This window comes from Quercus lobata, chromosome 5 (assembly GCF_001633185.2).
Source record: "Quercus lobata isolate SW786 chromosome 5, ValleyOak3.0 Primary Assembly, whole genome shotgun sequence".
Taxonomy (NCBI): Eukaryota; Viridiplantae; Streptophyta; class Magnoliopsida; order Fagales; family Fagaceae; genus Quercus; species Quercus lobata.
Genome location: NC_044908.1, coordinates 1,212,989 through 1,235,867, shown reverse-complemented (window position 1 = coordinate 1,235,867; position 22,879 = coordinate 1,212,989). Strand labels below are relative to the sequence as shown.

Genomic DNA, 22,879 nt, shown 5'->3' with positions numbered 1-22,879 from the left:
ATAATCGAGGACTTTCAACTATAATTTAAAAAAGAATGTTACAAAGAGATCATTCAAAGAAGATAAACTATAGAAAAAAATAATAATTAAAAATACAAACTCAGTATAAGACATCTGACTCATAGATAGTTACATGCTACCAACCCAATTTTTAATGCGTCAAAAAAGAAAAGTCTAATTCATTCTTTACTAAACAAACTGTAACCTTTCCAAATTTTAATATTGGAATTTGATGCAAGCTGACTCATTGTTCAGATCATAAGGATTCATCATATTTCACCTCGGTGTTTGGTAACCATTCACTGCCCTGTATAAAAGATTCCACAGTAAACTTGGTAGAATCATCTGCTGTTAGAGTGGGCTTATACCCAGCCCATTTAACCCTTTTGTCTACAGTTGATCCTGGGCCAGTGTTTTGGTACTCAGCATAGAAAATAGTGCTAGGTGGGTCAACATTGGTGACCCAAGATATCCAGCCCAATGGGTTTAAGAATGACCCAATTTCAGACTGCATTATAACTGTGGTGGAGTAGGCTTTCCAAGGCCTACCAAGGTATGTTGAGGCTGTGACATTATCAAATGGAGAGAGGGTACATTTTTGGATTGAAATGCCAGTGTTTTGATTTGGGTCTTTCTTGCCTTGGGCAGTGATGGTGTTGAATTGGTTAGCTAGAGGTTGCCTAGGCATAATATTGCAGCTTTGGAAGACCATAGCTGCGTTGCCAAAGATGAAGTCAGTGGCGCCTGTAATGTCACATTCACGGTAGAACTGACGGTTTGAGTGAGCATAGAGGGTGTCCAGAAAGGCATCAAATTTGCACCTGTAGAACACAGAAAGATCTAAGCCAGACCGCATTGCTACTGCTTGGTGCTTTGCTGCACCTGCATCGTTAAAGAACCCCATGTCTGTTGCAATGAGGCCTTTCCCTGCAACAGCTGCCCATTGCATACATATACATTTTTGTAGTTAGTACACAATACTTGCTCATTTCCTAGCAAAAACAAGTATTTTACTCAATAGTAATTTCATTCTTTAAGCCCAAATAAAGAAAAGATCAAATGCATATAGTATTATTATTATTGGTCATTTTTATGAAGAAATTTTGAGTTTGATATGAAAATGTTATATTGTTGTTTGGGAACAGGAACAACTGTTTGTGAGTGTAAATATAGGACATAAGGATAATGAACAAAATTTATTTACGATTAAGTGCTACATCTTAGTGTTTTTTCAATTAATTATATGACCACATTAACCACTATAACAAAATTATTTGGAGAAAGATAATCATATGATTGAATTTAATTGAAAATTTTAAGACATAAAAGCATATGAAATTGTAGCTATATTTTGAAACAAGTGTGATGATTCACATTATGCATCCAAAAGAAAATAAGGAAGTTTAATTAAGAATGATGACACCAACAAATTACTACATTGCTGCATTTTAAAGGAAGTGATTAAATTAAATTAGTTGCACACGTACTGTAGCCATTTCAACTAATTAATTAGTTTAGATGTCTGTGTCTGTATAAACATATGGAGTTATGAGTATGTGACACCTTTTCCTAAAGTAGGCAGATTCCTTTCCACCCAATCGTTCTTACTGTGATATCATACGTGACATTTACTTTTGTTGTGACATTTACTTTAGTTGAGATGAGCGCGGACAAAGCGCAACAAATGGTGGGGATGGGGGATCCATGTTCTACTGCCAATGTTGCGGGCCAACAAAGAACCCAATAGATCAGATCTATCTATCGGCCTAACTATTTGACACATCTCGATCTGCTACACCAAATCAAATGTCCATTTTGCAGGCCATAAATCTTATCAATTATCCTTTATATATAATAACAAATGGGACCCCACCCTATGGCCATACAATATGGATTATAAACCAGGCAAGGCAAGCACATGGTGGGGTATCCAAACACCCAATAGTACCCGCACAATACAGCGTCAAACTTTTTTTTTTTTTTTTGGATAGGAAACTGCAGAAAGTTTTTATAGCAAATTGAAAGCAAGTGATACATCATGGAGAAGCGCTTACTCAATAAAGCAAGAAATCTCTTCGATCCATACAAAGGAATCTTCAATGAGAAATCTCGGCAAACTCTCCTTTAGAGCATTTACCAAGGTCATGGAGTCTGATTACAATATAAAGTCTTGCATGAGTAAGTCTTTCGCAAATTGCAATGCAAGCTCAATAGCATTAGCTTCAGCCTCACCCTAATCACGCTTCCACTCGCGAATGAGGACCCCCACACCCGCTACTCTCTGAGCTGCGAAGACCGCCCCATCTACATTGGTTTTATACAAGTTTGTGGGGGGGGGGGGGGGGGGGGTGGTGGAGACCATATAGCAAGACCCTTCTCTTCTTGCCTCGTCGTAACAGCCACACAAGATTGGTATTCCCCCAAGTAGTCCAAGGCCCCTGTGATGATTGCCCTCTCATTTTTCCTCACTCCACCATTCCTGACCTCGTTCCTATATGTCCAAAGCTTCCAAGAGATCACAATTATTTTCTCAAGAGTCTCTTGATCCCATTTTGCCACCATCATCGAATGCCACAATAGGTCAATGAATGAGTGAAATTGGAGCTCCTTCTTTACAGGGAATAAATTTGACAATGCCTAAATCTCTAGTGCCCTTGGGCATTCCCAAAACAAGTGTCCCGAGGACTCCACATCCTCCTGACATTCCTCGCAATAGCTATCCAACACAATCTTGCATTTCATCAGATTGTCCTTTGTGGGCAAAATATTTCTACATGCTCTCTAAGTGAAATGACGAACTTTGTGTGGAACATTCACCTGTCAAATGTACTTTCAGAATTTCCTTGAATTGCTATCATCAAATACAGTCCCTAAGGCAGCCCCCAAGTGCATTTCCATTGCAATCTTGTATGCGCTTCTCATCGTGAACATCCCATTTGCTGTAGAAGCCCATACCAGCCTATCATCTAGCAGTTTGGAGCTCAGTGAAATTCCTTGTATTATGTCCACTTCATGGGGTAGAAATAAGTGTTGGATAAGCTCTGTTTTCCATGTCCCCTCCTCTGCATTTATTAGTGTATCTGCCGTAGCATTTGAAGGTAAGATTGAGGGCGAAGATGCTACCTTATAAGTAGATGGAGAAGGCAGCCATTTGTCTTTCCAAATCCTTATGCGTTAACCATTACCCACCTGCCATCTTACCCCCTTTTGCACCACTTCTTGCGCTGCCATCAAGCTTCTCCAAGCAAAGGAAGGATTGCACCCCATACCTGCATGAACGAAGTCATAATTTGGAAAGTATCTCACTTTGAAGACCCGTACAGTAGAGATTCTCGACTTGATTGCAACCTTCATCCTTGTTTGACCAACAATGCCAAGTTGAACTGTTTAAGTTGTATGAATCCCATACCACCACAAGCCTTTGGCACGCACAGTTTTTCCCAACTGATCCAAGCCGTCTTACACTCCTCTTTGCGTTTCCCCCACCAAAAGTTTTTGATTAGACTGGTCATCTCATCACAAAGGGAATCAAGGACCTTGAAGCAACTCATGGCATATGTAGATATAGCTTGTGTTGTTGCCTTAATCAACACTTCCTTCCTAGCTTTTGAGAGTAACTTTTCTTTCCATCCTGCCAACTTTCTTGACAACTTATCCTTTATTTCTCTGAAGGACTTCTTTTTATTTTGCCCTATTAAGGAGGGAAGGCCCAAGTACTTTTCGTGTTGTTTTATCTCTTGAGCCCCAAACCTAGACTTGATTTCATTTTTAGTACTTTTTGAAGTATTTGGGCTAAAGAACAATGAGGTCTTGGATTGGTTCAATTGTTGGCCCGATGAGTTCTCATACACATTCAGAATCTGTTGTAAGGCATCACATTCCTCAATGATCGCCTTGTAGAAAATGATACTATCGTCTGCGAAAAAGAGGTGGGAGACACTAGGACCCTCCCGACATATGGAAATGCCTTTCATTCTACCTAAATCCATAGTTTTTTTAATCATTGCCGATAAACCTTCAACACACAATAGAAAAAGATACGAAGAAAGGGGGTCACCTTAACGGAGGCTGCGGGTAAGGGTAATTTGACCACACTACTTGCCATTAATTCTAATAGAGTAGGTGACCATAGAAATACATTGTGACATAAGGCTTCGCCATCTCGGGTGAAAGCGCAATTTCTCCATGATCTTGTCCAAACACTTCCCTTCCACCCTGCCGTAAACTTTGCTCATATCGAGCTTTAAAGCCATCTCACCATCTCACAATAGTGATCCAGGGTTGTGCTTTCCATTGGGAGGGAGTGAGGATCTGTTTTATGACTACTTTAGAGTAGCCAATTCTGTTTGGGTCTTGAGAGCAAGGCATATGTGTTACCAGGATTGAGTCTGTATCAACTAAAATAAACTCATAAAATTTCTGTGTCTTTAAAGTTTCTGTCTTAGGGTGTTCCCATCCTGAGGGTATGAGCTATTTGACTAGAGAGAGGGTATCTATTATGTGCCAGTATTCTGGTTCAATCCATAGAATAAAATTCTAGGAATTTTTTGGAAGTTCAATATTGTGGTCTTCTTTTGGGGCTTGGGCTTCCTAAGAGTAAAGAATCTGTACTTTGGTTGGTTAGAGGGAGAGGCTAAAGGGAGAAAAGAGGATGCAACTATATTAAATGGTTTTTCTAAGAAAGGAGTTGAGGGCGAAGCATATGTCTGTTTGGTTGTTGGAGAGGGGCTTGGGGAGAGTGGGTCAAAATGGTTTGGACTGCATGTCAATGGGGATATTTCTTGAGGTCTATTTGAAGAGAAAGTAAGTGAGGTGAAAGAAGGGCAAGGGAGAAATCTACTAGGGGGAATCAGAGTAGCAACATAAGACTGTTTGGTTCTGGGTTTTAGGAAATTGCTCTTATTTGAAGGGAAACTCATCCTCCCTGTAGGAATTCAAGGGTTAGGAAATCAGGAATTGAATTAGTTTCTCCTTTAATATATTCAATATCAAAGTCAAAAATACTTAAAATAGCTTGCCATCTAGCAAAACTCTATTTAGAGACAAGATTTTGAACATCTTTCTGTAAGACTTCTTTAGCACTTTTACAATCAACTCGAATTAAAAACTTTTAATTAAAAAGATCATTTTGAAATTTTTGAAACACATAATATAATAGATAAAATTTCTTTCTTAATAGTGTTGTAATTCTGCTAGGTAACTGACCAGAAGCTAGAATGGAATCTAACAATTTGTTCTTTGGCATCATTTTTTGCTACCTGTTTTAGAATTCCACCATAACTTATGTCAGAAGCATCTATCTCAACAATTTTAAAAGTATTGGGGGAAGGAATAACAATAAAAGAGAGTTGCTTAACATATTTTTTTATTTGTCTGATTACCATAGTGTCCATGGAGGAGGATTCTTTTCTGGCATTTTATACAAGGGTTTGCATATCTTTCTTAATCCTTGAAAGTAATCCGAAACATAATTTAGGCTGCCAAGAAATCTCTGTAACTAGGTGCATTTTTTAAACTAAAAGGCATGACATTCCACTCATAATGACCAAAAGGAACTGTAAAGGCAGTTTTATATCTGTCTTTTTCATTTATCTGTATCTGCCAAAATCCACTTTTCATATCAAATTTGGAAAATATGGTTGCTTTATGAAGTCTTTCTAGTAAATCTTTCTTATTGGGAGTAAGATATCTTATCCATTGTAATGTTTTATTTAAAGGTTTATAATTTATAACTAATCTTGGAACTCCTCGTTCCAATTCTGCTTGCTTATTAACATAAAAAGCAATACAACTCCAAGGAGACTTGCTTTTTCTGATTAAACATTTAATTAAAAGATCTTTAAATTCTTTTTTACAGTGTTCTAATAATTCATTGTTCATTTGTATTGGTTTAACTTTAGTAGGTATCTGTCTTTCATTAAAGTCTTTTTCATAAGGTAATTGTACTATATGTCGGTGTCCATGCCAAAAAGAAGTAGGGAGATTAGAAAAAATTTATGTCTCAATCTGTTGTCTGAATACTTTTATTTTGTGATTTAATATAGGATCTGTCAATTGATCAGCAATTCTTTCATATATTATTTATGACTTTAAAGATAACAAATGTCTGTTTTTCTTGTAAATTCTTTCTTTATCAATTTCTTTGTATTATTTAGTGAATAGATTTCTTTCGGGATTGGTGGTAAAATGAATTTAAAAAGTATGTCTTTTCCTAACACATTAGTTTTAATTCCTTCGTCTGTTGTTAAGAAGGGATAAAGTAAGACCATAAAGATTAGAACAAATTTATGTCTCAATCTGTTGTCTGAATACTTTTATTTTGTGATTTAATATGGGATCTGTCAATTAATCAACAATTCTTTCATATATTATTTCTGACTTTAAAGATAACAAATGCTTGTTTTTCTTGTAAATTCTTTCTTTATCAATTTCTTTTATTATGGAAGTATTATTTAGTGAATAGATTTCTTTTGGGATTGGTGGTAAAATGAATTTAAAAAGTATGTCTTTTCCTAACACTTTAGTTTTAATTCCTTCGTCTGTTGTTAAGAAGGGATAAAGTAAGACCATAAAGGGATTTCCTAAAATAATTTTAGAAGAAAGGTCTTTAATTAAAACAAAAACAATTTCAAACATATTTCATCGTTACATATGTGAACATTAGGTATTTTGTAATTGATTATGAGCTTTTCTCTATTAGCCTGAGTTAATCTTTCAGATGATTTTTCATAATACTTTAAAGGTATTAGTCCTTCTTGTATACAATTCATATTAACACCTGAGTTTATTAAAGCAATTTTTGTTAAAGAAAACTCTTTATTAATTACTAGAGTGATTTATGTATGTCATTTTTGAAAAATTACTCGGTCAATTAAACTCAAGAAATTCTGTCTATTGTGAGCATCTTTTCCTAATGAAGGGTAGTCTATCATGGGTTTAGAAAATTCTTTCAAATTTATTATTTTTGCAATATTTTGTTCATCCATGTCTGTCAAATTATCTTCTTTAATTTCTTGTTTTACTATTTTTGCTTTTGTCATTAAATCTTGTAAGGTTACTGGTTTTATGTTTGTTCCATCTTGTTTCATTTTTGTCTTTTCTTTCTTATCTTTTTCTTTCTTAGCTTTTTCTCTTTTTCTACATTCTGTAACATGGTGTCCATATTTCCTACACTTAATATAAGTAATAGGTATGTCTATAGATTCTTTCAATTTTAGTAAATAGTCTTTTTTATCTTTTAGGGGTTTGGGTAGATTATCTATCAATTTCATTATTATTTCTTTTTGTTTCCTTTTTCTTTTATTGACTTTGAGTGGGTTGGTTGATTTTAGTTCTTCCTTTTTCTTTACTTGGTCTATCTCTTTCTATTTAACATCAAACATTTCCATTAATTCATTTATTACATCTTTCTCAAACTTTAATTTACTGGTTTGTTTAATAATTTTATTATGTCTATCACATTGTTTCTTAGTATGTCCAAATTGTTTACATTTATGACAAATAGTATTTCCAGTGTATCTATTATTTTTCTCATTATCTGATGACTCAGTAGTAGTTAAAACTATTATGTCTCTTTCTCTGTCTATATCCAAAGGTGAATTTAAAATTTCTATCTTTTTAGTTAATTCTGCTAAACTATTATTTTGGGTATATATCATGAATATTTCAATTGATTTTAGTCTTTCATCAATTTTCTCTTTTAAACTATCATTATTTCTAGGACTATTATTTGTCCATCCTTTGTTGACTAGTTCTACTAAAGTACTCATTTATCTTTCTTTTTCGATCTTTTTTATCATATCTAACTTCTTACGTATAGCTTCTATCTTTACATCATTTGGTCTTTCAATTTTTTCTAACATCTCTTTTACAATACCTTTTCTTATCATTCATTCTTTTTTTCTTTTTCTTTTATTCATTTATTTATTTATTTTTGTCTTTATCAATTATGTCTAGGTTCTTCTTTTGCATTATTTCTATAGTACTAGGATTCTTTCCTTTGGCTTCTATATGTGTTGTTCTTTCCATTATTATTATTCTCTTGTCTTCCTATGTCAGCTTCTTATTGCATTATTTCTATAGGACTTCTTTATTTCTCTACTTCTATTGTTCTTGATTTTTTTTGCACTATGTGACTATCTTGTTTACTATCTGTCAGAGTTGTTTTTAGTGTCTTTACGTCATTTCTTCTATCAATTGTCTCTATTAGGCTATCTTTTTTACTATTTTTAATATCTATCATGTTTATAGATATGTCAATACTTACTAAGTTATTCTTTTGCCTATTATGCCAATTATCTATCACAGTTTTTGCTAAAAGTGATCTATAATGAGGTTCAAATTCTCTTTCTTTTACTAATTCTGAATTTAAAGTTTTTATTCTTTCAAGTAGGTCCAAAAAACTATCATTTTTCCTTTCTATTTTAGTGTTCATTATGGATCTTTCCACAGTTTCTAAAGATTCTAATTTTTTATTAATCCTGTCTAACAAACTGTTATTGTGTCTATCAGTCTGTCGGTTGATTTTATCTCCTGTTATTGTATTCCAATTATTTGTGCTATTATTATAGTTATAATAATCTATATCACTGTCAGAATCATAATCTGTTTCATCATTATCCATGTTACTATTTAACCAATTATTGTTTATATCTCTTATGTTATAACCTTCATCATAATCTATATCATCATAGTCCATGTTTCTAATTAGTGTGTGCCTAGCCTAAGTGTGAGCCTAGCCTAAGTGTGAACAAGCAAACAAATGATGAACTGATAAACGTATTTATTCTATTTCCAAGCAATTAATAATTATTGGCGGAACTATTACTAATCACTGGTATCCTTGCTATCGGGACCACCTCCTTGGGAAACTCCATTGTGGGACCACCCAAACAACGCCTGTCCATTGGCTAACAAAAAACGAGCTGACCAACGTGAAATTATGGTTTGCCAATGAGTCTTGTGGTTGACCAACGCTATCAAAAAGCAAGTAGTGGCTATATTGTAATATCAGTCTCAAGTTCAAATTTAGAGGTCCAATTCCTAGGTTCAAAATCCAAAAAGAATATAGCCTTCTCCCTCTCTTAGAAAGACTCTTGTAATCCTTCCTATCTTGTAATCCTACAACCCTTCCCTTTAGACAGAGTCTTGTAGCCTTTTAGTTTCAAAGACAGATTTTACTTTGTAATCTTGTAACTCTTCAGATAGAATTTTATTTTCAAGCTTGTAACAAAGATAGAAGTTTGGTTTCAAGTTTTTTCAAAGACAAAAGTTTTTATTCAATTAAGATTTTACTAGTTTCTATTTTCATATTTCATATTCTGTTTTAACTTATTTTGAATATATCTATTTTGCTATTCTCTTCTTTATCATCTATTTTATCATTGTTTATGCTTCCGTTTCCATTTATATATATTATATTTAGATCCTCGGTTAGAATTTTAGTATATTATATTTGTCTTTATATGGTAGATGTGGGGTTGGAGAGTTTGTGGTCCTGGCCCACTTTATAATAGGGCCCAAGACCCAAGCCGAGGAGAATAATTTCCGAGGACACGAAGTAAAAGTCCAAAAAAGGCCTAAGTATATGGCTGAGGACGATCTTATGCTCGGCACCTCACAGAATGCCTGAAGAAAAGGACAAACTCAGTACAGGGGCAGGACAAGAGAGAAAGCTGCCAACACCGTAGTATAGAACCCTGCATCTGACAGGCCCATACTCCAGACCATGCTATTTAGCTTTTCCAACCACCCTCAACTACTCTAGGTATGGATTGATAGGACAGGTCTATACCCCAGAAAGTGAAACTTACATGTGGACACTGAAAGGGAAGTAAACACTAGTATAAAAGGGAAAGAGAGCCAAGGGGGAAAGGGATCCCCAGAAAAAAGAAATCCTACAAAAGGGAAAAGGGGAAGGGTACTACGCTCCTCGAACGTGGTCTGAGGACTTAAACCCTACAAGCCGCACCGACGGAAGGCTTAGCTAGTCAAGCCAAGTCCACCCTCATATAAGCTTCCATGAAAGCCACGATTAAACTGCTGTCCGGTAACCAAAGTCTAGCTTTTCAACCCCACGCTCTACAAATTTTATTGTTTGGACCCCTTACGTATGAGCCCACTATCATGTGTGGGTCATTACAAATTGTGTCCTTACAGTAGAATATATAATTCAATATACATACACAATCATAATAAACATTTAATGCTTTCTTAAAAAAATTTACATCGTCTCCAACTGCCGCTAGTAGTTTTGTGAGATGGCGTGTTCTGTTATAAAAAAAAATTAAAAAAAAAAAAAAAAAAACCCTTGGGTTTGTGTCCTACATCGGGTGCGTGAGTTTAGTTCTTCCTATATATATAGAGCTCCGCGTCTCCAACTGCCACTAGCAGTTTTGTGAGATGGTGTGTTCTGTTATCAAAAAAAAAAAAAAAAAAAAAATTACATTTAATGTTAGAATATAAAGTTCTAAATACAAATATAATTATAATAAATGTCTATTAATAACTACTATAATTATCATATTTTATATTTAGAAGAATATTAATAAAGAAAAAATTATATATTTGTTAAATGCATGTGTTATTGACTAGTTATTTAAAATTTATAACATTTTTTGGTTCTATGATGATTGTTCTCTATTATCTATAACTAGAAATATATTATCTTATTTTATGTAGACAAATCTCGAAACTTATTCCATTATTAAATAATAAGAGACTTTACAAGTTGAACTAACTAAAGCGTATTATATTTTACTTTCTCTTCGTTTTATTTTTAGTAATTGGAAAAAGTTTTTCTTCAAAAAAATTTCAAGGAAAATTCCTACTACTTGGCAATTGATTAACGCTTTGTTTGTTTCGGCGATAATATTTTTTAGCAAATGAGTCATTTTCCAAAAAATAATTTATATATAACTATCTTCTTATTCTTCTTCTTCTTCTTTTTTAAAAGATAGAATTTATACTCTAACCTAATCTAAGTGTATATGTGTATGAAGTTTTTTCCTGGAGACTTGAACCCCGGCCCTTGCCCCTCACACCCCACAATCTTATTTTCCTATGTTTTGTAACAACCTTAAATGAGTTGAGAAACAATCTCTTAACTTCCCTTATTCAGAGTGCTGTGAGATAAAATTGTTTTCCAAAAACAAAAAAAAATTAATGGAAAATAATTTCTAAAAATAAGCCACACTTTTTCTGTTGATCAAAGATAATTTTTCTTTAATTCATTTTTTCAGGTGCTACTAAATAGGGGTGTCAATGTTCGACCCAACCCGCGAACACGACACGAACCCAACACGGTTTTTTTGGGGTTAGGGTTGGGCCTTAATGGGTTTGGGTCATTAACGGGTCAACCCGAAAGCGACACGATAAGAAATGTGTCATAAGCGGGTCAACCCGCGTAACCCGCAATAGACACGTTTGACACGTCAATTTATTTGTGTCAAACCCGAAATGACCCACTTAACACAACCCGTTTAACTCGTATAACATATAAATAATTATTTTATTTTACATTTGTCAAATACCTTTTATATACATAATATATTTTAAATTAAAAAAGAAAAGTAAGTAATTACAAAAATTTACAAGGGATATAACTGAAAATTAAAACTTCACAAACCATAAATCTCTAAACCCTACAAACCCTAAACCTCTAAACCTTCTTATAAATATCTTTTTTTTTTTTTATTCCAACCGTATTATTCTTCTCACGCCAATTCTCAACAGTCAAACTCAAGTGTAAACTCTCAAGCCGGTTATCTCTCTCTCTCTCTCTCTCTAATATGTTTTTTTTTTTTTTTTTTTTTTTTTTTTTTTTTTTTTTTTTTTTCTGCATGATGCTTTTCAGCTTTTGTACAGTAAACTTTGAACCCATGCGCCTTGTGTTTTTCTTGATTGCATGATATGGTCCACTTGTTTTAGTTTCTTTGAATGATAATAAGACAACTTGATATTATATTATTATGCTTGTTGGCCATCTTATAAACATGTGTTAAGATGCAAAAGCTGAAAAGCAACAAAAAGTGTATTTCATATGTTGCGGATTATAGAATTCATAACCCTTGGATCCATAACATCCGTATATCCATCAGTGAAAAACAACAAAAATTCATAACCCTTGGATGTTATATTTAATATTATACAGGTTGAAATGGGTTGTGTTATATTCATGTCAACCCAATACGACTCGTTTATTAAACGTGTCAAATGGGTTGGGTTAGGTCAACCCGCCTTATTAACAGGTCGGGTTAGGGTTGAAGGATTCTGACACGATTATTAAATAGGTCGGGTTAGGGTTGAGCCATTTAGTCTAATACCCCTACCTCGACACGACACAAACCCGACACGCTAACCCGAATTGACACCCCTACTACTAAACACTGGAGAACATAAAAAAACTATCTTTACACTAAATTTTACACAAATAAAGCAAAAATCATAAAACCATCCACATGTACTTTAACTTACATGATCAATTTTGAAAAGTAAATAAATAAAATTATGGATATTTGACCGAACAGGTTTCAATACATATGTACATCGGAATGAATTATCGATAAATATAACTTGTGCTTTAGGATATTTACTTACAAGACTCTTTTGAAAATATAGAAAAAAAAATTAATCAAGTAGGAAAATACAAGGAAAAAATGTAATTCAATAATAAATTAATCAAAATATACTCATCTAATAAAAAATTATTAAGTAATGTAACATTAATTCAATGAACGTAACTTAATTTATTCTAAAATCAATAATGATAATTATAAATGCACACTAACTTGTGCCAGCACTAAAATCCTTTTCATATTAATGTTTGTGAATATTATTATTCACTCTTCTTTATCTATATTCTTCACACTGATGACTTAGTTTCACCTTAAAAGAAAATGCATGAATTTAAAAAGTATCACACTTTATCAGATAAAACTTTACTTTTCTACGAGGCGCACACAGATAAGAAATAAGAATTAAGAATCATACCCTAGCCGAAACCACTATGGTAAAATGAGACTGTAAAATTTACTACGTTTCTGGGTATATATAGTTAGCGTTAAATATTGAAGCCAACCTTAGATTGAGATTCCATCTTTGTCTGCTGGCTTGGAGATTTCAAAGCAACAGGTAATGGTTTTTAATCCTTTTCTTTTACTTCATTAAAAATAAATAAATTTTTAATTACCACTATTACACTAACAAAGCAGGAGCATATTATTATCTTGCGACGTGGTTTACTGATTCATGATGCATTATCGTAAAAGACTGTCTCACTCCATTTTTTTAATAATTCAAACTATTATTATAATAAAAGCGGTCTTTGTTATTTCAGTCTTAAGCTACATTTGGATTGGACTGATTGCGTCTGTGTCTGCGCTTTGTTTTTTTTTTTTTTTTTTTTTTTTTTTTTTTTTTTTTTTATGCGTTTTTGAGATTACGGTTACTGTTTATTTACTGTTCAATAAATAGTAGCCGCAAAATTTGACTTTTCAAATTTTTTGGGTCAATCAGTGCACATCATATACTGTTCACAGACCCACAAATTTCACTTTTTAACAATTTTTTCATTAAAAATAGATCTCACGGTACTATTTATACATTTAAAAATTATTTTACTACAGTATTTTTCAGTTTTCAGTTTTAATTTTCAGTTGTATCCAATCGAGGACTTTCAACTCTAATTTAAAAAAAGTTACAAAGAGATCATTCAAAGAAGAGAAACTTTAGAAAAAAATAATAATTAAAAATACAAACTCAGAATAACACATCTGACTCATACATAGTTACATACTTACATACTACAAACCCAATTTTTAATGTGTCAAAAATGAAAAATCTAATTCATTATTTACTAAACAAACTGTAACCTTGCCAAATTTTAATATTGGAATTTGATGCAAGCTGACTCATTGTTCAGATCATAAGGATTCATCATATTTCACATCAGTGTCTGGTAACCATTCACTGCCCTGTATAAAAGATTCCACTGTAAACTTGGTAGCATCATCTACTGTTAGAGTGGGCTTATACCCAGCCCATTTTACCCTTTTGTCTATGGTTGATCCTGGGCCAGTGTTTTGGTACTCAGCATAGAAAATAGTGCTAGGTGGGTCAACATTGGTGACCCAAGATATCCAGCCCAATGGGTTTAAGAATGACCCAATTTCAGACTGCATGAAAACTGTGGTGGAGTAGGCTTTCCAAGGCCTACCAAGGTATGTTGAGGCTGTGACATTATCAAATGGAGAGAGGGTACATTTTTGGATTGAAATGCCAGTATTTTGATTTGGGTCTTTCTTGCCTTGGGCAGTGATGGTGTTGAATTGGTTAGGAAGAGGCTGCCTAGGCATAATATTGCAGCTTTGGAAGACCACAGCTGCGTTGCCAAAGATGAAGTCAATGGTGCCTGTAATGTCACATTCACGGTAGAACTGACGGTTTGAGTGAGCATAGAGGGTGTCCTGAAATGCATCAAATTTGCACCTGTAGAACACAGAAAGATCTGAGCCAGACCGCATTGCTACTGCTTGGTGCTTTGCAGCACCTGCATCGTTAACGAACCCTATGTCTCTTGCAATGAAGCCTTTCCCTACAACAGCTGCTCATTGCATACATATTTTTGTAGTTAGTACACAATACTTGCTCATTTTCTAGCAGAAACAATTATTCTACTCAATAGTAATTTCATTCTTTAAGCCCAAATAAGGAAAAGACTAAATGCAATTATTTGAAAAAATATAATCATTTGAAAAATATAATCATATGATTGAATTTAATTTGAGAAATCTAAGACATAAAAAGCATATGAAATTGTAGCTATATTTTAATATAAGCGTGATGCTTTCACATTATTCATCCAAAAAAACAGAGAAGTTTAATTAAGAATGATGACACCAACAAAATACTACACCGCTGCATTTTGAAGGAAGTAAAAGTAAATTAAATTAGTTGCACACTGTAGCCATTTCAACTAATTATTTAATTATTTTGTTTAGATGTCTGTGTCTGTCCAAACATATGGAGTTATGAGTATGTGACACCTTTTCCCAAAGTAGGCAGATTCCTTTCCACCCAATCCTACTTATTGTGATCTGTGACATTTTTACTTTGTTGAGATGAGCGGACACGCGCAACCAATGGGGGGATCCATCATCCATGGTCTACTGCGAATGTTGTGGCCAACAAAGAACCCAATAGATCAGATCTATCTATTGGCCTAACTGTTTGATACATCTCGATCTGCTATTTGCATGCCTTAAATCCTATCAATCATCCTTTTATAAGGGGACCCCATACGTACATACAATATGATTATAAACCAGGCAAGCACATGGTGGGGTATCAAAACACCCAATAGTACCCGCACAACTCAACGTCAAACATTTTAATCCATATTTAAAGCATCATTGTCTTTGATTTTTAAGCCTGAGAAAAAAGAGGTGGGTATCGAATTTCTAGGTAAGAGTGGCGCAGGCAGCATCCAAATCCAATTCACATGGTGACACATAAACCATGTGCTTATCTTCACCATGTAGTCAGATTTAGAAACCCACTCTGCTATCTACACTACACTACTACGTGTCTAAGTTCCCTTTCTAAATTAATTACCTGAATAATCCACATGCCACGTGCACTTCCTATCAAATCTGTCTAGATCTACTTTCGTATCTAAATAAAATTTGATTTCTCATCCCAATATCGAACCCACTAGAAACTAAAACATTCAATGGCAGCTTTAACACTACGTACGCGGATGCCTTGTAGATGAAACTCAACCAGATGCTTCATTTCCATTTATTATAACCAACACTCACCCACCATAACAATGACACGCATGTAATTCTTTTATCCTAATCTTTTTTTAACTTGTTAATCAAGTTTTATAATTATTCTCTTGAAATATTACACTTTTCCTAAACTCTCATTGCATTTACAATATTCCCCCAAATTATTAATTGCTCGATTGTCCTCTTAGTTTTGAAAGAATTGTATCATTGTAGTCTCTATCATCTAAATTGAGTGTAATTACAAAATTACTCATATTAGTTGAGATGACCGAATGACAATATTTTATCTAATTTAACTTTCAATTTAGAGACCACTTGGTCAAATTGGGTCAATCAAACAAATTGACAATTTGGAGAACTGGTAAATGGGCAAAAGTTTAGGTTGAAAAAAATATAAGTTACTCTTAAATGTATCCTTACATATGTCAATTAATCTACAAATACAACATTTTTTTATATAATTTTTTAAGTTGGTGAGTTTCAATTAGGGAAATAAGTGAATTTTTTTTTTTTTTTTTTTTAAAACGTTAAAACCTTATTTTCTCTCATTTATGTTTGTGTGCATGTGCGTGTTTCTAAAAATTAAAAAAATAATAAAAATTAAAAGTTCTCAATGGTAAGTCACTACGTCTATTAAGTCAGATTTAAATCATTTCCAATTTAAGTAAAAAAATATCTAGTAAAGGGTCAATGATTTAAAATTGAGTAAATATAAAGATAGATTGTGACATCTTATTTAAAAATTTATAACTTTATTTTAGTTTAACTATAGTTAAATTTAACTGCAATTAAATTTTAAATAAGATGACACAATTTATACTCTAAATTTACTTCACTTTAATCATTACTCTTAAATTGAGACTCTCCATTTGATTAGAAACGGAAATGGCGCTTTTTTTCTTTTTTTTCTTTTTTCTTCTACTTCTAAATTTTATCAATAGTGGTTAAAAAAAAAAAAAAAAAACCACTTTTTGTAACTGTAGTGAGTAGCATATGAAGAAGATTCAAAGTTTGTAAGATCAATTAAGAAAAAGCATGAAAGTACTGAATAAGAAATGAACTAATGGATGAATTAATTAGTGAATTGGTGGACAAAAATCTAACTAAACCAAGAATGAATTAAGGGACAAATTAAGACTTGAGAGTTAAGACATACCGAAGGTGGCAGTGGAGAAGGTTGGAGTACCATCCACGAAGTTCAAGCTGCCGGAGACAATGGTCTTGTCCTTACCATCCCCATACATCATCACATTCCACTTGCTCTTGTCCATTACCACATTCTCCACATACTTCCCTTCCTTCACATGTATCACAAACCTCGTTTCACTCTTTTTAGGCACAGCCTCCACTGCCTTGCTGATACTCGTATAGTCCCCACTTCCATCCTTAGCCACAGTCACATGAGCAGTCACGTTAATCTCCTGGAGTAGCCTACGGTCTCTGTGGCTAACCCAAGTGGGAAATTCATCTGAACCTTCAGATTCTTCGAACCCAAGTAGCCTACGATGGATGGGAAGGTTAAAGTCAGCAAGTAAGCCCAGTATCTTTGCAACAATGGCTAAACTATTGCTTGTAAACTCAGTTGAGTTTTTCGTGGCTATCTTCATATAATCAAGAACCGTGGAATTGAGGTCTTGGAGAGAGTCCAAGCAGGTCTCTTGGTCAGTGATTGTAGTGCTTAGCCATGTCTTTATATCATTGATTTTAGCAGAGGACAACAGCTTATCATCTGATCCAACTTCCATGGAAGATATAGAGTCATTGAGTCTATCCACTGCGTCTTCGAAAAGGCCTTGGCAAATGATTAGAGCTTCTTTCACTTTGGGGTCATTGGTGATAGCAGTGAGCTTGGAGGGTATGTTGTTGGCGAGCTTGGAGAGCTCGTTGATGGCTACGTGTAAAGAGAGCTTGAAAAGGACTTTTGGGTCGGTGGTGTTTGCGGTTTCTAAGGAGGAGATGCTAGAGAAGCATGAGTTTGGGTACTGAGTCACACTGCACACGGCTTTGAGTGAAGCTGCTGGGGTTACTTCGGTTGCTGGGACTGGGTTAGATGAGGGTGATGATGAACTGTTTCGTTTGTGTATAATGGTTCCAGCAACTACACCAATGACAAGAGCTAATAGAACGATGGAGGAGATGATGACGATAATCAAACGCTTGCGTGTCTTTTTCTTGAATGCTTGCTCTTCAATCTCATCTACCTTGCCATAGCCCTTGAAGGACTTGATTGATGAGTCCATTTAGATCGATGATATAAGCTTCCTTTGTTTATTGAGAGCAGTATGAGAGTATCCCTTTTAGTTTTTGTAGCTGAGGATGTGTGTATTCTTTTGGTAAAGAAAGTGTGATTGAAAAAGAAAAGGATTGGGAGGATTGGGCCGGGTGGGTGTGTCTTTTTATACGAGTGAGTGAGAGGCAAAGAAAGAAATAGAATCCCTTTTCTTCGATGCTTCTTGTTTAAGAATTGGTATCATCATTAATCAAATCAACTAGTAAACGTCATCATTTTCGTCTAAATTAATCTCTCTCTCTTTTTCTGTTTTATTAACTTTGAATACCAAACATTTTCCCCCGTTACTATTTCATATAATTTTGTTGTTTATGCAATAATAAAATCTAGTTAAAATTTTTTTTTTTTTTTTTTTTCACAATTTCTAAGGTGTTAGGTTATAATTAGTATACAATATATAAAAACAATGTCAGTAGTATGGTTATATAAAAGGTATATAAAAAATAACTACAATATTCAATATGAAAAGCACATGCATTTCATTTTAACTTTTATGTCTGTCTTTATCAAATTATGCTACGTCAATTTTTGGTTTGGCTCCACACGATATTTCCTTCTTTCTCTTTCTCTCTTTTCCGCTAACAGGTTTTGATTTTCACATTCAAATTATTACCCACCTTAGACTAGTGAGTGTCGTGTCAATTATTGGTTTGGTTTCGATATTTTAATGTTCATTAATTAGCTAGCATAACGATATATTACAATAATGCGAGCTAATATACAGTTATAGACAGACCGCGCGCGGTTTCGTGGACTATTAAACTTATTTTATAATGGATCGAGCTGGATATTACTCCATAGCTTAGGCTTTAGAGTGATAAATTAGTATTTAAAGAAAAACTATAGGCGTCAGCCACCGCTATTTCGGCAATTTATTGATGGCGATGCCAGATTTTTGGAGAGGAAATGGGGCAGACACGGCTACTAATTTCTATAGGAAATGTTTCTCAAAAAAAAAAAAAAAATTTCTATAGGAAACACCAATGACACTGAACCACCATATGTCAAGTCCTCTATCCACATAATTTTTATGACCCACTTGTTAAATAAAAAAAAAAAAATTGGAACCTAGTTTTGCCCAACACACTTGCTGCCAGGGCCATAGAGGAACAAGTAAAACCTAAGCCTGGGATCCCATATGCTTGACCTTATAAAATAATATATATATATTTGTGTCCAGATCAATGTGGCCAATTTTTTTAATTAATTAGTATATCCCTATACACCGTTGCAGCTAGCATACACCAGCATATTTTATGGTCTTCCACAATCACTCCAATACCTTACATTCTTGAACTACGTTACCATGCTAACTGTCTTGCCCGTTTACTTTACTTCTCGAAGGATTTCATTCATCCCAAAAAATAAATTAGGACCGTAAAGCCTAACTGAATATAAAATGTTCATACTTATTAATTTAGTGAATTACATATTTACACGATTCAATTTCAAGTTTATATGTTTACCATTCTCAAAACAAAAAAAAAAGTTTATATGTTTACTCAAAAAAAAAAAAGAAAAAAAAAAGAAAGAATATAAATTATGATATCATATATAGTTAAATTGACCGATCATGTTTACAAATACATTATTATGTTTAAGATTGACACGTTTAATAATTAAGCCTAAACTTAGATTTGAGCTAGACTTATTTACTAAACAAATGAATATAAACAAGTATTTTTCGAGCCAAACTCAAGTTGTTTATAGAGAACTTAGTTCATTTATAACCCCAATAAGAGATAATTTTTTTTTTTTTTTTTGGGATGAAAAGACTAGTAACTTTATTAAGATGAAGATAAATTCAATACCTCGTGAGCCAAAGTTGACTCAATGAGAACTGGATTTTCTCCTACCCAAGTTATATAACTATCTAACCCTTTAACATATTAAGCTAAAATATGCATTGGTCTATTCCCTTCTCGTTTAACATGCGAAATCTGCTAAAAGCAAAAAACTTTCAAGCGATAACAAATCTCATAAATAATATTGCCAATAGAAACTTGGGGAATAGACAATCCTCTCATAACAAAAATTATCAATACAACCACAAATTGACAAAATTTCAATTGGTGACACATTATAAATAACGTAATAAATACTTTTTACCGATTTTTTTTAATGTATCTTGTATGTAAAAATTGAGATTAATAGGTCAAAAGTTTTGTAACTCAATTAAAACTATTTACTATTTCCAACGGAGATATCCAATATTCAAATCTCCCACACCCCAACTATAGATTTATAATAAATAATATTTTTTTTTAAAGAAAGGTTTAATGTAAATAAAGTTTGTAAGAGTAAGAGCACAATTTTTTAGGTACATCCGTACAGGAACTTGAAAAAAAAAATGTACATAAATTTTGTCTAATAATTTGTAGCTTTGTCCTATAACTATCTAGGGCATCAATATTTTTGTACCCCAAAACAAAAAGAAAAATCACCATTTTCGGTTAGGGATACCGATAATTTCATAACCCTTGACAATAGAAGCGCCAATCTTGTGAGAGATATTTCTCTTAATAATTTTTTTATATGAGTGATTGCCTGATTAGCTAATTGTGTCTCTACCATGCACTAGCAGCAACGATTATGGCACGAATTGCGAAAACTAATTATTTTAGTGGGAATTGGGAAACTTCTTTTTCCTCCCTTTCTTGACATGCTTGAGACTATAATTACATATGTTCAATCTTGCGCTATAACGTAATTGATTTTTCTCAAGAGTGGGAAAGTCTTTAACAAAATATTTATTTGAAATTGAAAAGGATTGAATTGAAAGATCCATGCATATATTAATATTAATATGGGTGGATTTGTTTGCACTTGATCGATAGAGAACGGTCAATACGCGGAACCGATAATTACGCCAATATATAATTTTAATGATTTTGCATTTTGATTCTTGAATTTTATTATTATTATTATTATTTTTAATGATTACTTCTCATTCTCAAATGAGGAAAAAAAAAAAACAATAGAAAGAGTTGGGTCCCACAGGTTTGGCAATTTCTTATTAGTGAAATATCTCTTTCTATACAGAAAGAATACAAGAAAGTAAAATGGGCAGGAAGCTGCAAACAAAGTACAACATATGTCAACATATATTATATCTCAAAATTCTGAATAGGAAAGGGGCAGTGGTTCTCTTTGGGTCGAAGCAAGGAAGGTGTAAGCTTTACTCGCTACAAACAAAGGAAACAAAACAAGTAGACAAAGACAACCAAATGGAAAACACATGCTATAGCCCATAGGCAACCCAAAGATCTTAGGCACCAACCGAAGTGCCAACAGACAAACAACTTAACTAACAATTAGGAAGAAATAATACCCCCAATCTTTGGGAGGAATTAGGAGAGGATTGGAGGGAGATGAGCGTCTATATTTTAAAAAAGAGAGAAAATTATTAGGTGCTTCCGGAGTATTATAAAAATAACAAAAATACATTAAATTGAATGAAGCAAGTATATATATCGTATAATATTGTACATGTTGTTGGGTGGGGTATTCACCTTTTAAGTGAAGTCTCACAATTTTATTTTATTTTTTAAGAATGGAGTGATCTCTCTCTCTCTCTCTCTCTTTCTTTATATATATATATTAGAAATTTAGAAGAGTGTGATGTCTCAAATTGATTATATTATTAATAATAAAAGTGAGTGGTTAGTATAGTATAAGTGGAGCCAAATTCAAATGCTTAAATTTTTAGTTAAGTGGTGTCTTTATATGTTATATAGATTACTTAATTAAAGTGTTTTCAAACTATTATATTCTGATATATTGAGTTCCTATCAAAATAGAAATTATAGAGGATTATAATAATTACTTCCAATTAAGTTGATTTGATGGTGATTAAACTTTAAAATCCAACTTTTATTTCTATGAATAGTTTTTTTTTTTTTTTAGTCTTTATAGTAAGAATACTCTAGCAACATGTAAAATTTGTTTATTCCCCTTTTATTCTCTCCATTTTCTTGATTGTCTCACTTTCTTTCTTTTATCAGCTACTTTAACTTTAAAGTAATATTATTTCAATAAATTCAATGGAATGTATTGTTAAATAAAAAAGTAGGATGTAGAGTGTGTTGTTAAAGTGATAATGTAAAATGATTATAGTTTTTTGGTAATGCAAAATACCTCTTCTTTTTTTTCTTTTTCTTTTGTGCATTTCTAGATAGGAATGCTCTCTTTATAAGCACTCTAGCAACATGCAATTTTTAATTTTAATTTTTTTTGCATTTAGCGCCCCAGATGTGTGTGTTTTTTGTGCAATTTTTATGAATAGTGTTATTTGTATTGCATTTTAATGGGTTATGCATAACCCAATGAGAATGGCCTCTAAAATTAATTGGGCTTGCTAACCAGATAGGTAAATACAATTTATGGAATAATTATCTGGCCCATTGAGCTTTAGTAATTGGTGTTTGTGAGCTGTTACTCCTCCGATCTGCAATTTTTTTTTTTCTCAACATAATTTTAGTTTGCTTTCTCTAGAAATTATTGGGACAAAGCAATTGGTAATTAGTTGTGTAGGAGGCGACTGACCGAGAACTAACCATAACTGATGATGTGGTACATTTATTTTAAGGACCCTCTCTTAGCTTTACAGGATACAGCCAATGAATTAATACGCGTGTGTGTATATATATATATATCATTGGAAACTCCATTGTTAAGGTAGCCAAACATCTTAGGATATGTTTTGATTTTTGAAATTCACATATCTTTGAGGAAATGTTATACTAGGCCTACTTAATTAAATACGATAATTCTACTTGCACTACATTGATTAATGCAT

General features: G+C 33.2%; 3 protein-coding genes across 3 annotated transcripts; all 3 read right to left on the bottom strand.

The window, feature by feature from the left end:
• Positions 1-256: 256 nt before the first annotated feature.
• Positions 257-949, bottom strand: LOC115988985 (pectinesterase 3-like). Its single transcript, XM_031112628.1, has one exon. The coding sequence runs from the start codon at positions 947-949 to the stop codon at positions 257-259; it is 693 nt and encodes a 230-aa protein (XP_030968488.1).
• Positions 950-2,832: 1,883 nt separating this feature from the next.
• Positions 2,833-3,989, bottom strand: LOC115988983. The gene is made up of 3 exons (XM_031112627.1): positions 3,370-3,989; positions 3,190-3,269; positions 2,833-3,062 (listed from the first exon to the last, which is right to left on the bottom strand). The coding sequence occupies exons 1-3, from the start codon at positions 3,987-3,989 to the stop codon at positions 2,833-2,835; spliced, it is 930 nt and encodes a 309-aa protein (XP_030968487.1).
• Positions 3,990-13,744: 9,755 nt separating this feature from the next.
• On the bottom strand, positions 13,745-18,323 carry LOC115992710 (pectinesterase 3-like). The gene is made up of 2 exons (XM_031116935.1): positions 16,948-18,323; positions 13,745-14,602 (listed from the first exon to the last, which is right to left on the bottom strand). Exons 1-2 carry the CDS (start codon positions 18,029-18,031, stop codon positions 13,923-13,925), a joined length of 1,764 nt encoding a protein of 587 aa, XP_030972795.1. The 5' UTR covers positions 18,032-18,323; the 3' UTR covers positions 13,745-13,922.
• Positions 18,324-22,879: the final 4,556 nt, after the last annotated feature.